This window comes from Passer domesticus, chromosome 20, assembly GCF_036417665.1.
Source record: "Passer domesticus isolate bPasDom1 chromosome 20, bPasDom1.hap1, whole genome shotgun sequence".
NCBI lineage: Eukaryota > Metazoa > Chordata > Aves > Passeriformes > Passeridae > Passer > Passer domesticus.
In genome coordinates, this window is record NC_087493.1 from 10023849 (window position 1) to 10039319 (window position 15471).

Genomic DNA, 15471 nt, shown 5'->3' on the forward strand with positions numbered 1-15471 from the left:
GTGATGTCCCTGCTGTTCAACCAGTTTAAATCTCACCTAATTCACTGTATTGCCTGCCTGTGCTGAGAGCCAGGCATGCACTGCAGGGATTGTAATTAGCTGTCTGCACAGGGTCTTTGTGTAATTGGGGAGGGAGGAGGAGAAATTCCACCAAGGTAAGACAAAATACACCTCAGCATTCAGAGAGCTCTTCCTTCCCTCACCAACCCAGACAAATCCACGCCTGTAGACACACACAGGCTCATTCATGCAGATGTCTGTTGTTCCCACCATGTGTAGAATTCTTCACCTCAGTTTACCATGGTTTGCTGTTCAGTTTTTTTAACAGGTCACTGTTTATCAGTATGTGCCAGGATTTTGTTACAAATTTTTAAAAGTCATTAAAAACCACTAACTCTTGTCTGGAAAACTGTACAGAACAAGGCATGTTACCTTAACAAAACATCTTGGCACTCCTATAAACATCTTATTTTAAATGTTCTGCCCTTCAACAGATGACAGTACCCAGCTTTCTTCAGTAGTTTTTATCCACAGCTCTGAATTGTGGTAGCAGAAAATGAATGTTACTATTTTTGCTTTCAGCTTTCCATACACAATGCAGTGAGGTTTCCAAAATACACAGCCTAGAAGTTATTGTGCTCACTAGACAAATATGAAATAGTTTCTTTTGCATCTATGGCACTTCAGCCTTGAGTGTGGCAAGTAAAAGATTAAATAATTTAAACTGAAATGAAAGCATTAGTCCCTCTTTCCTTCTCTTTAATAGATCCTTGGAATAACTAACAGTACTTGTGTTTGTACGAGTGTCTGGGAAAGAGCTGTGAGAATCACGTTTCCCAGACTGTGTGGAAAAAGAAAAGAATTTGCTAAATATATTTAAAGATGGCTTCATGGCCTGTACACGTAATAGAACTGAGAGCCCTGTGTTTAATTACGTTGTCTGGAATCACTGGAAGAATTTGGGCTGTGAAATGGTGCAGTAGTTAAGAACAACATTCATCCCCTTTTATGAAAAGTTTGGTTGGAGACCTTAGGGAGTGACCATGATGGTGCACAGGCTAAGTAAATGTTATTTGGCTATAGGATAAAGTAATTCCTGACCCAGTGTTTCTGATCATTCCACACTGCTTAAACACAACTGTGGCAAGCCAGTTATCCTGCATGGACTGAACCTGTTGGCTAGAAGGAGTTCACTCCTCAGCACACAGAAAATAGCAATATAAGTAATTAATAATCATTTCTTCCCTCTCTTGTTAAAAAACAAAAGGCCCAGGGATGTGGTGGCCAAACCTTCCTGAGCTGCTGGGGGGAAGCACAAACCACCCTGCAGTGTGTCTTGCCTTGCCTTGGAGTGTTAGTTTGGCGTCCTGACAATCATGAAATGTCTTTGAAATTCTGCTGAAAACTACTGCTTATCTTTTTTTCTTTCCCATTTTCAGCCATCCCTTCCCAGTGAAGTTGTTCACCCTCTGCAAAGAAGAGATCAAAAGGTCCAAAGACATCCGGAAGCTTCGCTCCAGCATAGGAGTGTGAGTTCATGAAATCAGTCTTTGCTCTCAGAAAATGAAGAGAATTTAACTGGCCAGATGTAACAGTGAGGTCTGGTCCTTGTGGAAAGGTGATTGAAGGTTGTGGGAGTCTCATAGTTCTGAATGGTTGAAGTGAAACATGTGACCTGATAAAGCTGAACAAGTTTTAAAATTTTTACAGTCCTAGAGGCGCTTAAAGGGAATAATTTGCTTTTTCTTTGTAGAGAAACAAAAAAAAAAAAGGAATAATTTGTTTTTTCTTTTTCCCCTCCCTGCCTTTTTCGCAATGTCCATCTTCATCCTAGTTCTCCAAACTTACTTGTGCAGTTATAACACAAGTCTGTTTTTTTCTGATATTTTCTAGATTTTGTGGCCTGATTCAGTTTCAAGGAGACATGAGAGAGAAAGTTTTCTTCCAGTTGTTTCTCCTCCTTTGCCATCCCTTCCCTATAGTAAGTACTGAAGATTTTGCACATTATCAGCTCTATTCTTTACAATACTTTACAAATGAAAAATAATTCCAAATGTGTTAAAGCAGCATTCTCTTTATCAGGTGTTAATGTCTAGAACAGACTTTATTTCTCAAGGATCTGCTCTCTGCAGGGCTGCCCCCTGATGCAGGCTGCCTGCCATGTACCTGGCTGTGCCACACGTGCTGCCCTTCCACCTCCTGGCCTTACTGGTTAAACTGGAAAGGCTTGGGGTTAGGGATTTTTCATTGCCCAAACCAGGGAATGGCCAAGGACCTGAGGCTGCTTTGGACACCAGGGATGCACAGGGTGACTGCTGGGGATGGTCCTGTGCAGGGCCAGGAGCTGGCCTGGGTCTGGGTGATCCCAGGAGCTGGCCTGGGTCTGGGTGATCCCAGGAGCTGGCCTGGGCCTGGGTAATCCCAGGAGCTGGCCTGGGTCTGGCTGGTCCCAGGAGCTGGTCTGGGGACCCCAGGAGCTGGCCTGGCTGGTCCCTGTGGGTCCCTGCCCTCAGCAGCCCCTGTGGCTCTGCCCTTGGCTCACTCTGCCCTTGGCTCACTCTGCCCTCCCTGCAGATCCGGAAGACCACGGCCAGCCAGGTGTACGAGATGCTGCTCACCTACAGCGACGTGGTGGACCCAGCCATCCTGGAGCAGGCCATGGCCATCCTCAGTGACACCAACTGGTGCGTGCTGTGCTGCCCCAGAGCAGCCCCTGTGCCCTGGAGCCACCAAAATTCTGTGCCTCTGAAGGCTGGGGGCAGAAAGCTGTGAGAAGTGAGAGGTTCAGCTCTTTATTGATTCAGCTCTTTATTGATTCAGCTCTTTATTGGTTCAGCTCTTTATTGGTTCAGCTCTTCATTGGTTCAGCTCTTCATTGCTTCCACCACAGCACTGCTGCAAGGAATTCCTCTGGTCTAAAGAGCTCTCCAGGACTCTGGCCACTGGAAGGGGATGTATAAAATCACCATCAGATAAAGTAAAATAGCCATATTTTTCTAACAACATAAAAAGGGAGGAAATCTTGGAAGTTTTCCACGAAACAGAGACTGGGCTGTGCAAACAGTCAAACTTCAACTGCACAGACAGTTTCTTGGCATTTGTGAGCACTGGCAGGATTTGGGGAAAGGAAGGATCTCTGCAAGCTGGAAAACAACAGAATTAGCAGAACAGCTCAAATCTCCCATGAAATGTAATTACTCAACATGCTACAAGCCTTGTATTCAGGCAAAGATTTGGAATTGGAACAGTTTAGATGTTTCCCAGGATAGGATGGCATGAATTAAACAAACACTTCATGGAATACAGTTTTTTTTTTACTTACCTCCTTCCAGGGGCAGTGCTTTATAAGCATGAACCAGTGACTTTTAGAGCAAAGGAATAATTTCATGAGCACCTTTGCAGTGACAGGAGCAGGGAATCAGCATTTTGGCACTGGATTTCCCCCTTTCTGCAAATTCTAGCATTGGGCATTATTACCTGGGCAGGTTTGAGAAAATTCAGAATTTTAAGATAATAATTACTTTATTAGTTTGCTGCCTTGTTAAACATTTTTCCTTGTCACAGACCTGGGCCATGGGGCTGCTGCCCCAAATAGGAGTCACAGAGAACAAACAAATATAGAAAAATATATAATTTATTTCATCATTATATTAAATGGCTTTTTGTCTTCATTGACATTTCATGGAAATAAATTTATCCCAGACAAGCTCAAAGAATAAATGCACCTTAAGAGTTGCAGAGTGCATGTAACACTGACTTCTGTGTAGTTTCCAGTTTATTTCTGTGCTTGAGCTTAAAGAATTTTATATTTGTGAAAAGAAAGCTGAGTTTATCATCAGGAGGGGTGGCTGCTGCTCTTTTTCTGAATTTTCCAGTGCACAACTGGAACAAGAGTCTGAGGTTTGAAGGAGTGGCTGCCAGCAGTTCTGCCTGTGTTACCATTCCCTGTTTAACTGCAGGTGGAAGTTTAGGATTGAGTTGGGTGTGGCTCAGAGCTCCATTTGCAAAACTGAATTTAAGGGCAGGCATAAGGAATTTGTGAGCTGACACTGCAGGATGGGCTGAGTGCTGTCACCCAGGGGTGGTTCCAGGGCCAGCCCTCACAGGAAAAGCAGTGGCAGTTCAGCTGTGCTCATAAACAACTGCAAAACACTTCCCCAGGAAAACACTCCAGAAAAATGAATATTCTGTTTTCACCCTGTCATTTTTAGGGTGTGCCTGGCTTATTCTGGCTTGGAGCAAGCCCTGAGTGCCCTGCTGCACTGTGGCCACTGCTCTGAGATGAAAGACAAAGAGCTCATTTACTCAAAACTTAATTGTTTCATCTTGGTAGATTTGAGCTATTTACAGAAAAAGAGATTTGAAGTTGTTGCTGAGTGTCACAGTGAGCTGCTTGTTTTCCTCAAGCTCTCCCAGTGCTAAAATAATCAGTCTAAGTTCTGAATTACCCTAAGTATTAGCAGCAGGAAGCCAAATGAGGATTGAAGGAGTATGGTAATTACTGGGATGCACATATTTTCCTTGTTGGGACTCCAGAGACTTTATCATGCAATTGTGTCATGCAGAGTTTAAACAAATTACTCTATAAATAATACACTTTGTTTAGCCACAGGAAAGTTTCCAGTAGTAAATAAGACAAATTGTCCAAGGTGTGAAAAAAAAAGGTTGCAGTTATTTCTGACTCACCCTTTTTTGTTTTTTCTTTATAGAGGGGATGGGAGATTCTTCTCCAAATCAAATCACTTTAGAGAATAAAATAATTAACTTCTAATCAAAAGAGTGGAGGTTTTAAATATAAAACCCTATAAAAGAATAGTCTTGGACATTTTAGTAGCCACTGGTTGCTGAGGCAGATCTGGTGTGTATTTGTGATTTATCTGACTTAGGGTGCTACAAAAATGGTCCAGTAGCCTTCAAATGTGACACTGCAAAAACACTCCTGCCATTTGAAATGTGCATGAAAGGACACACCCATTGTGAGCAGGGGTGACAAGGATCACTGAGGGAGTTTTGTGGATGTTTTATGGATTTTTCTGAATGAACTGAAATAACCTTTGCTCTCCCAGGGAAGCAGAGCTGCCCGTGGTGAGGGAGAGACGAAACTGCCTCTGCGACCTCCTGAAAGTGCCCAGACCCCAGCTGGTGCCCAAGGTGAGGTGGGAATGGGCTCCAGGGGTGCTTTTTCCATGGAGGTGTCCCTGAGGATGTTCCCAGCCAGCTGCAGAACACGTGGGGCCCTTCCAGCCCCATTCCTGAGAGCATTCCAGGCTGGCAGCGCCACATTCCAGACACAGATGTGCAGCCTCTGCTCCTCTGCCCTTCCTGGGGAAGGGGAAAAGGCAGGAACTTCTCAATTTCAGCAGCAGGATGATGACATGAGGTGGTGCAGACCACAGCATTGCAGCACTGCCTCTGTGGATGAATAGCATACAAAACCATAAAATGTATATATATATATATGTAAAATGTATATTTTTAGATAGTTTGGACATGCCCACCCAGCTCAGTATTTCAGAAGTACAGAACTTTCTGCTTTGGCAGGGGTTCTAGAAGAGGTTTTTTAGTGTTTTAAAGAATATGTGTTACTGTGTATGTATAAATATTTATCTTTCTTTAAAGACTCATACTTAAGACACTATGAACACCCTTCAAAGACCTCCTGCTGCCTCTTAGCAGTGTCTTCACTCATCTTCCAGTTTTTACCATCTGCTTCTAGTACAATTTTAAGAAACCTCAGCTAACATTTTTATACTTCTGGAAAACAAGAGTCTGAACTTCCTGCCCAGCAAGAAGTTGTTTTTAGAACAAAAACTGACCTGAGTGTTGCTTTTAAAAGTTTTCTAATCAAGTAATTGAAAGATCATGCTCAAAATAAGAGATCAGATAAACTCTCTGATCTCAAAAAAATATCCTTCTAATCTTTAATTATTGAAGGCTGAGAGAAGACTGATATTTTAGGAGAGAACTGTGTCTAGGATAAACAAAATAATGAGAAATAATCCAAATACACATCCAGGTATCTCCAGTGGAGCTGGTACAGGTGGGATCTGGATGTTTTGTGCCCAGTTTGGAGCTTTTCCTCTTGCTGCCCTGCACATAAGCAAACAGTCAGTGTAACTTTAGCACAGCTGAGCCTGCAGCTCAGGGTGCCCCTGAGGAGGAGAGGCTGTCCCCATGTCCCCATGTCCCCAGTGCTGCTCCCAGCAGTGGGAGAAGCCAGAGAGGAGGCCAAGCATGGCAGGGTAAAAAGGAGAATGAAGTTGGCTTCAGCTGAAATCAATACTTTCTACTCCTTTAAGTTTTGTACAAATAAAATTTGCTGGAGGATAGTTCAAACCATGGGGTTAAAAGGAATAAATATTACAGCTTTATATTTTCTTTTCTTTTGGGTTAGTTAATTACAGGGCTGGGAAGTGCCAGGACAGCAGTGCCACGGGACAGTGCTGCCTGCTCCATGTGACCTGTCCTTTTCCTCTCCCTGGCAGAGTTCAGCATGAGGAGGAGCAGCCAGCATGGGAAGAGCTGAGCTGTGGCACCCTGGGACCCATCCTGCTGATCCCAGCAGAGCTGAGCACTGCACTGCTGGCCAGGAGAGGCAGAGCCTGGCTGAAAGCACACCTGTGCCACAGGAGGACAACCAAAATTCCTGCTTCCCAGTTTTTAGTGTTGCTGTCTGGCAGGTTCTTGTCATGCTCTGTCACACTGACCTGTCTGGTTCGGTGTCAGGGGTTTGTACTTCCCTGACTGAGCAGAGCCTGTGCTTGTACACACACCAAGAATTAAACTGGCCTGCTGCACTGGTCTCTTCAAGGTTTATTTTTCAGAGGGGAGAATGGCAAGACTCAGTGATACTGAAATCATCCCCAAGCACCAAGTGTCCCTCTGGAAAAGTCTGTCATTCCTATGTCATAGTTAAACAAAAAAATCCAGGTTTCCCTTCAGTTGATGTCAAAGCCTCTTTTACAGCTCTTTATAATTAATAATAACTATGCCAAGTAACTAATGCAGACAAATTGTTTTTGTGGTAAACTCAGTTTTGAAGAAGGTGAGTCAGTTCTTCAAGCAGCTCCAGCTCATTTCTTACCCCCTACAAAATGAAATCACTCTGAAATTGATCTTTAGTGAGATCAATGTGATGGGGAGGTCAAATGCACAGACCACATCATATTGTAATTACACTGTTATTTTATGGCTGTAATTAAATCCCACTATCCCACTAGCTGAACAGTGGCTGGGTGTGTATATAGACATCTCTACAAATGTGAAAGGAAGGAAAAATTCAGGCAGAGAAGCTAAAACCAAGCCAGTTTCTCTGTGAAGTAAATGCTGCAAACTGCAGGTGTTCACTTCCAACCTGGCTGGCTCAGACTCTGTTTGCTTTTGAAGAAAGTAACTATAAATGAGATTATTCAATACTTTTAAGGATTCCTGCAAGCTGGACTGCAGCTGGAATTAGTGGAGCTCAGGCTTCTTCACTGACTGTTGATCACATTTTACCAGTCAAACTGAGTGATGTGCAACAGTAAAACCAGTAATGCACATAGTAAAACAACCAGTAATAACTAGTAATGTACACAGTGAAACAACCAGTAATAACTAGTAATGTGCACAATAAAGAGCAATGCACACAGCATTGCCCTGGTGTAACTATGACCTCCCCTACAAAGGGGTTACTCAGCCCAGAGATTAAATTAACAAAGCACAAATGACTAAGAAGTTCTAAACCCCTGAAGAATTTGGTTTTCCTGCACCCAGCCCCACAGAGAGCAGCACTGCCTCACCTTGGTTTAGTTAAAGTGATAATAATCCATCCCTTCCTTCAGGTTCAGCATGGCCAGGTTTGTTTCAAAGGCTCCACCTGTCATGTCCTGTGAGGGAAGAAGGAGAAAATTAACTCAAACTCATTTCAGGCTGTTGCAGGTTTGGGCTACTGATTCTTTGACAGAAGAAAGTCCCACTTGCAGAATTAAACAAATAAACCAAAGCTCAGGAAAGTTTCTGTTCAAATATTCAGGGTGTGTTGAAAAGTTAGAGTTTAAATCAGTGTGTGGGGATATCAAACTCCTCACTGTGCAGTCTGCTCTGGAGCACACAAAGGCTGCTCTGGTGTTTGCCAGCTCAGATTGGCAGACAATGGACCAAGGCAGTGAGCTGGACAAAACAAATGGTTTGGGTGGGTTCTGAGCACTGGTGGGGTTGTCTGATAAAACAAGCCCTTCATCAAGCAGTGAGGTGCTCTGCAGAGTTAAAGGTGTTTCCTTTTGAGCCCCAGTCCAGTTATCAGGCCAGGAACTGGCTACATTTGGTCCTTGAGCAACCTCAGTGATGTCATTAAGAAAACAGGGCAGCTTCAGCATTCCTGAGCACTTCCTGCAGTCCTGAATTACTGATCTTAAGGAATGTCACCAAAAACCCCCAAAAATTCATGTTTGTATGGTTGGCCCAGAACAGCAAGGGTGAGGTTTTAACTGTGAATGTTGAGGATGGGAAGTTACAGAAATGGAGTCCCACTGAAACTGGAATTGAGTTGAGAAAAAACAACCTGCTTTATAGAGGGGTTAAAAAAATAAATAGGAGACCAGATGCTAAATTAAGTGGGAGAGTTAAAGACAAATCTTTCATTCCCAGAGCACAGGAAAAGCCAGGCAGGGCTGTACAATAAGAGATTTAACTACAAATTTTCTGAAAACTTTATACAATCAAGCTAGTTTAATTGCTGTGACAGAAAAATAAAAATCCCTTTCATTTGCAGCCGTTGGAACCCAAGCCAAGGCAGGGCACAAAGCAGCATTTCTAAGCACTTTGCTTTTACCTCCAAGCAAGAGCAAACATGGAGCACAAACCCTTGGGTGAAGTGGCCCTGAGCAGCTAAAGCCACACTTTCATTCTCAAACACAGAGCAGAATTCCAGCTCCAGCTGTCTGTGAAGCCATTACAAAATGCAAACTGAGCAGAGATCAGAGGATGCCTGCTTCTTCCAGAAGGATTTCTCTGGTACCAAAGCCATGCCAGTGCTCACAAGGGAGGAACTGCCTGAAAAAATAAATGAGCCAATGCTGCTCCAAGTACATGGCCAAGAGAGTCACTTCTTGTAAACAGCCCACTTAATAACACATCTAATCTCCAAAATCACCCTCTTAGAGCTGCAAAGGAACATGCAGGTTTTGTCTGTATCAAAAGGAAAAATAATCCCCTATAAATAAAAGCCAATAAAGCCCCTTAATGCACACTTTCTTCTTCAGAAAATGGTGATGAACTTAAGTTGGTAAAGAATAAGCAAGCAGAAAATGCTCAGTGGCCATGAGGGGAAAACCAGACTGAAATCCCAAGTGAAGTCAGAGACCAGAGTTTGCAGACAAGATATTGTATAATAGTCTCATTGTAAGGGCTTCACAGATTAAATGTGCTTTAGAACAGGTTGCACAGATGTTTTGTCTGGGGACTTCCACCCACTGTTATATGCAGTATGAAAAATTAAATTAGTTGTAATAGTACTTGCTGATCCAAGAGTTTATCAAGCAGGAGTGCAGGATAATGCCCCAAGGCACTCTGAGTCTGGATTACAAGCCCGAGCTGGGAGCCCAGAGTTGATCATGAGGTTGGGAGTGCCAAGTTAAAAGCAGGCTGTACCAGAGGAGAGGAGATGCAGCTGATCCATCCCTGAAGGGATCCACCACAGCCTTAGCGTGTCAGTGTCGTGTGGAGTGCAGGTTTTAGCTGCTGTCAGAGGGGGTTTTATTGTTTTTTACCACTCCAATGTATTTGCTATTTTAAAGCTGCTGTGTTATAACAGCAGATAAAGTACTGGTTATCATCTAATTATATTATGAGGGCAATTAAACCAGTTGAAATGAGTTACCACAGTCAGATACAGAAGATGCTTCAGAACTGGCAGAGCCAAATAAAATGGCTTTTAAGGTCTGATTTAAAAACAAAGCCTTTGCCATTCATGGGGCTGCAAAATACCTGGCCCAGAGGGGGCTGAGTGCATGTGCTCATTGGGGTGTATTTGGTACTGGGCAAGGAAGTACAACAGATCCAGCCCCTGGGTAATTCTTAATTTTACCCAATTCTGCTGATTTCAATCCCGAAACCCCCTGCACAATCAGTTTGATTTAAAAAACCATTCATCTATAGAGCAAAAGCTGCTGGGAAAAGGCACTTACAGAGAACAGAAACTCATTTTCCTGAGGAGCAAATGCTGCTCCTGCAGGTGAAGCCAAAGCTGGGACTCACCAGCTTCACACAGACCACGAAGGGCGGAGCCGCGTCCCTGAAGTGACGCACAGGAATTTTGGGTTTTGGTCTCTCCTGCAGGAGGAAGGGGTACAGAAGCACTCAGGTTATTTGCTAGCATGGTTTTAGGAGCTGCTAAACTCTAAAAGGGGAAAAAAACGTGTTGAGCTGTGATGCTGAAGAGACCTTGCTCATTCTCTGCCTGTGTGTCAGTGCCTGGCACGTTTCAGTGAAGTTGCACCAAACCTGAATTTGGAGCTTTCTGCTCCTGAGAGGAGCAGCTCTCACGGCTCCACTGCTTCCTCCTCATCTCCAAGTTCTACTCCCAGCCCTTTCCCAAACAATTCCCTCTTTGATCTGATGGCAATGTGTGCAGCTTCAATAGCCTGTCCCATAACAAACTATGTTCCTTTTTTTTTGGTTTATTTTTTGCCATTTTAGTGAAATGCATTGGTTCCTGTGCCCTCAGCACAGAACAGGCACAAGAGCAGAGACAGAGGAGGATCTGTCCCTCCTGTGGGAGCTGTTAAAGGGCTAAAGCTCAACTGGGACTTCACCACAGATCCAAGCTGCAGGATTGTCTAAGGATTCACAACAGCTGCAGTGCAATCTTCTTTACAGCTGATCTGAGCAAATGGCTTTGTTTTAGGAAGACCAATGCCAGGATCTGTGTCAGTCACACTGGGCAGTGAGTCCTCAGTACTCCAGGCTGAAATGCTGATCCCAGTTGCTTCCATGCAGCTCAAACCCTCAGTGTTTTCCCAGCATGGAATTGTACAGCTCCTCCAGGCTGAGCACCAGCTGTACCTGAGGAGGGGCCCTCCTGTCCCACTCCCATCAGATACAAGGATCTGGCAAGCTCAGGGTAATTTGATTCACAAGAGAACTTGTTGGAAAACTTTTAATTTTGAGTGTTCCTTCCCATATCCACCACAAACCAAATTCTCCTCCCATTTGGAAGACACACCTGCCAGTGAAGACTGTTTTACCCCATCATCAGGATCCTTTCAGAATAAGTATTTTTGTCTTTCTAAACGGACTTCACTGAGTGTGAAGCTGACAGGCCTGGCTCCAGTTTGCATCCCAGTGTCCATTCCCTCCAATCTTCTGTCACAGCCTCTCTACCAAAATGAGCTGCTACACAACATACAACATCAGTGACAAATTCCTTCAGCACATTCCTCAGGACACTTCTAGATCACAGTAAAGAATGCAAGAGTGCTTATAACTCACCTCAGATTCCTCATAGGTGTAGAATCCTTTTGTTATTTTCTTTTCATCAACATCACAAAATGCAGTTACCTGGGAAAGAGAAGCAGAATGTTTCTGTAGCACCATTTTACCTGTAATGTGTCTGTGAGCAGAGCTGCAGGCAGGGGGATGGACACAGGAGTGGGCAGAGCACCCTGGGCCTCCTCTGCAGCTTAAACCCTGATTAAATTTTTTCTAAGTGTATCTCAAGGAGTGGAGAAAATTCTGCAGGTGTCTGTGAGCACATTCTGATCTCAGCCACTGACTGAACACCACCCACCCCATCCTCAGGGAGTAAACTCAACCCAGAGACCACTTTCCTCATTTTGGCACTTCCACTAAAACCCAGATGAGATCAATAAAAGCCTCTCTCTCCCTGTTCACCCCAAGCATGGGATGTTCCCCCAGACACCTTGGGCCCACTGCTCTGGGTGCTCTGCAGTACCAGCCTCAATTCCTGGGCACAGCACACCAAATCTGGGCATTCCTATGGTTATGGGCTTGAATTTCAACTGAAAATTCAGCAGATCTGATGTTTAAACACAAATAATTACTGCTTCACTTTGCTTATTCTTACTGGAGTTATGAAAGCATTATTTGCAGCCCTAGGTGCCAGATATTTCAGATGGGTTTTTATTTGCATTCCTCATAAATATGCAGGCAGAATAAATGCCTGCCATCTAAAATACACAGTGGCCTTATTTTTGAGAGCCACTAGGTTGCCAGGAACATTTTGGAAGACTTTTTAAAATAAACATGGCTGTGTTTTCCTCTGACTTCCGTTGGATTCATTCATATTATCTACATGGAGCTCTTATGCCGAAGCAGAACAGTTGAGATAGTTAAGGTCATACAGAAATCAATTATTCTGGTGAAAGCTGGATAGCAGCTTTCATATCTTTTTAATTGCTGCATTAAAAATTGATTAACAACACTTACTGCTGAGAAAATCTGAAAAGCCAAACAGCTGTTTATTAATTTATTAAGTTAGAGAAGGCTGAAAAGGCTGGCTGGCTTTCCCTGTCTGAAATCTCTCTCACACATTTTCTTCCTGTGATTAAGATGGTTTTCTTTTACCTAAAGTGACCTCATTCTGTTTGTGTAGAGGGTTTTTCTAATACCATAATATCACTTCCTTCACTAAACATCAATGGCAAGAGAATGCAAACAAAAGTATCAAGGGACTGCAAATAAGGCTGCCAAGCACCAGTGTCCAAAGCAATGAGGGAAATGGGATAAACTGGAGGGATTGGGCAGGGACAGCCCTTGGAACCCCTCAGAGGGACACAGGGAGACCTGGAGAAGACAAAACAGGCACCAAAGGAAGAACAGAATGTTAAGGAAATATGGAATTTCCATTTCTGTGAGTGAGGAATCACATCAGGGGCACACCCAGAATTTGAACTCTGTGTCAGCACTGGAATGGAAGCAGGAGGGAAGGAGGGAATTCAGGAAGGTGCTGGAGGCTGTGCAAGGTGTTTGTGGCTGGGTTAGACTGACACTCACAAGCAGCTCCTTCACAGATTAATCCACTTTATATCCCTGGCCCTATTTCCATGCCCACTGCAATGCTTTGGGGTAGCTGGAAAATCAGATGGTGTGGATGTGCACATGCACACAGATACATAAAAATGTGTTTTACATGAAGGGGATCATTAGAAGTCACTGTGGGAAGAAAGCTCTGTCCTTTTGCACAGTGACTCCCCAGAACACCCCCACACAAACCCCCCAGTGACAAAAAGAGCACAGGTGAGTCTGTGACAGATTTCCCTTGGGAGATGGAAAGAGCTCAAACCCTTTTGTTATCACTGAGGTATTTCCCTGTACAATTCTCAATGGGCTCAGGCAGCTTAGACCTGGTATTTACAGTAGTGTAAAACAGGTCAGACTTGAATGGGTGATTTTTCTGCAGCCTGCACACCATGTGGGTGGCCAAAATGTAAGGCAACTATTTTTCTGACACACACTATTTATTTTCCAATTAAAGCAAAGCTGTGTTTGGACTCTAAATACAGGACTTAGGCACAGTTGTTTATCCTATAAGGAGCAGTCAGGGCATCAGGCTTATGGGAGTTATTTACTTTATACACTATCAGGATAAACCCAGAGACACCTATTTATTTTCCTGCATTAATGGCCTTCTTTCTTGTAGCTTTTATGAAGAACATCTATCCACACATGAACTCCTGTCTCCCTGTGAGAAACCATGAACTATAAAGCCATAAAGGAATCTCAATTTGCTGTTTTTCTCCTCTCTCCTTTTAGCAAAAATGCTCTTTGGCATAACCCTGACAGCATGATACCACTGAGTCCTCAGATCACACTTCAGTGTTAGTAAAATATATTAATTATTACATGTTTTTGTTTTAAATATGTATAAAAATCTGCACAATTACAAAAATTCCAAAGGAAAGAACACTGCTAATTCTCTCAGCTCAAAACTCTGGGTATCTGCTAGAAAAGCTAAGGAGCTACAGTAAGTAATTTCTATAAATATGGATTGCAACTTCCATTAACAGTGGTGTGAGGGGAAAAGCAGAAATCGCCTTCTCCCTCCTCAGAGAAAGTTTACATCACTCAAAAGATAAGAGATTAACTCAGAAACAACCTCTGCTGGGGGAAGACACGTTTGAGGAAGATAAAAGCCCTTTTCTGGCTGGCTCTTCCTAATAAACACAGGGGCTCTGCAGGGCAGGCTGGGGCCATCAGACCTCCCTGGGGAGAGGAGATGGATGGGGGCAGATCCTGCTGCAGTGCACAGCAGGGAGGGCACAGCAGGAGCAGCAGGGGCAGAGGGTGCCCTGGGCTGCAGCTGGCACTACCTGCCTGCTGCAGCCCTGCTGTGGTTGCACAACAATTTAATTGTTTGTTTCCTGTGTGCCTGGCTGGGTACTGCAGACAGGGTTTCCTCACACTTCCCATTCCACCCAGGTTTCATAATGGAAAAACTGAAAGATTTCATCAGCTTAATGATGTCCTTTTATGGTGAATGATCTTCACAGGATTTTATTCTCCCATCTTGTTTTCACCTGTGGTCTGTAGCAGCCATTTACAGAAAGGAACAACCTGAAATCAGCACATTCTCAGGTCTGGAAGGACATGAGAGGCAAGTTCCTCATGGGAGGGTGAATAACTGAGTGGAACTTGACAGAAAACTGGAAAACCCTTCCAATAAATGGTCACCTGCACACTGTGACTTCTCCCTCCTCCTAACATCAGCTGATGTCCTCAGGGTCACCTCCAAAGAGCCAGCCTGCAGACCCTGCAAAATCCTGCTGAGCAGATCTTCCCTGCTGCATTCCCTCCCCATCTCATGCAATCCCACATCTGTTTTAAACTTCTAGTGAACCCTGTTAATTCTTCTATTTATAATTCTTTCATTGAAGCTTGCAGAAAGCCTCAGGAGCATGTTAATATACATCTCTGCAAAGGCAAAATCAATTGTGGCCATTCATGTCAAAACAAAGTAACTGAAAGCATTACAATTCAAGTTCAAATAGATCCAGCTGATGAAAAAACAGCACAAGAGACACAGAGGGACATGAACAGCTTCTGCCCTGACATGGAACCAGCACCACCAGTCACAATCTGAGTGATTTTCCTTGCCAGGAGCTGCTTTTATTTCACCTCTTCAGCACCAGAGCCAGGACAGAAGCTGTGGGTATCTTTAAATCCCAAGAATGTATTTCATTATTCCATTTAGACACCATTCCACTGAAAACAGAAGCAGCTTCCCCTTTTTGCACATATCCACAACAAAATCAGTGGAGAATTTTAACACCAGAATCCAACAGGCAAAATCAGCTGCTAAACACTGGATATAAAACATTTCCCTTGTCATGTACCACAAACCTGCCTCCATAGGTGTGGGACCTCACTGCCAGGGACCCATCCCTGCAGAGGGACTCTGAGTGATGCCAGGCACCTTTTGGGTGTGCACAGCTCTGTGCTGACAAAACAGAGCTTGCAAAAAGCATTTCCTCC

At 43.8% G+C, this 15471-nt stretch overlaps 2 protein-coding genes across 11 annotated transcripts in view; one reads left to right on the forward strand and one right to left on the reverse strand.

Moving 5' to 3' along the window:
• Positions 1 to 6797, forward strand: part of TBCD (tubulin folding cofactor D) — a 107863-nt gene extending 101066 nt beyond the window's left edge. The window contains exons 36-40 of the mRNA XM_064395956.1: positions 1440 to 1529; positions 1894 to 1981; positions 2575 to 2684; positions 5067 to 5151; positions 6486 to 6797. Of these exons, the coding sequence (XP_064252026.1) occupies positions 1440 to 1529; positions 1894 to 1981; positions 2575 to 2684; positions 5067 to 5151; positions 6486 to 6497 (385 nt within the window). The 3' untranslated portion in view covers positions 6498 to 6797. The remainder of the gene's footprint in view (positions 1 to 1439; positions 1530 to 1893; positions 1982 to 2574; positions 2685 to 5066; positions 5152 to 6485) is intronic.
• The window catches only part of B3GNTL1 (UDP-GlcNAc:betaGal beta-1,3-N-acetylglucosaminyltransferase like 1), a 99117-nt gene continuing 87262 nt past the window's right edge, over positions 3617 to 15471 (reverse strand). For all 10 annotated transcript variants that reach the window (XM_064395957.1, XM_064395959.1, XM_064395960.1 and 7 more), the window contains 4 exons: positions 11470 to 11538; positions 10237 to 10311; positions 7782 to 7868; positions 3617 to 5412 (listed from right to left, as the gene is read on the reverse strand). In XM_064395957.1, coding sequence (XP_064252027.1) covers positions 7788 to 7868; positions 10237 to 10311; positions 11470 to 11538 — 225 coding nt within the window. In that variant the 3' untranslated portion in view covers positions 3617 to 5412; positions 7782 to 7787. The remainder of the gene's footprint in view (positions 5413 to 7781; positions 7869 to 10236; positions 10312 to 11469; positions 11539 to 15471) is intronic.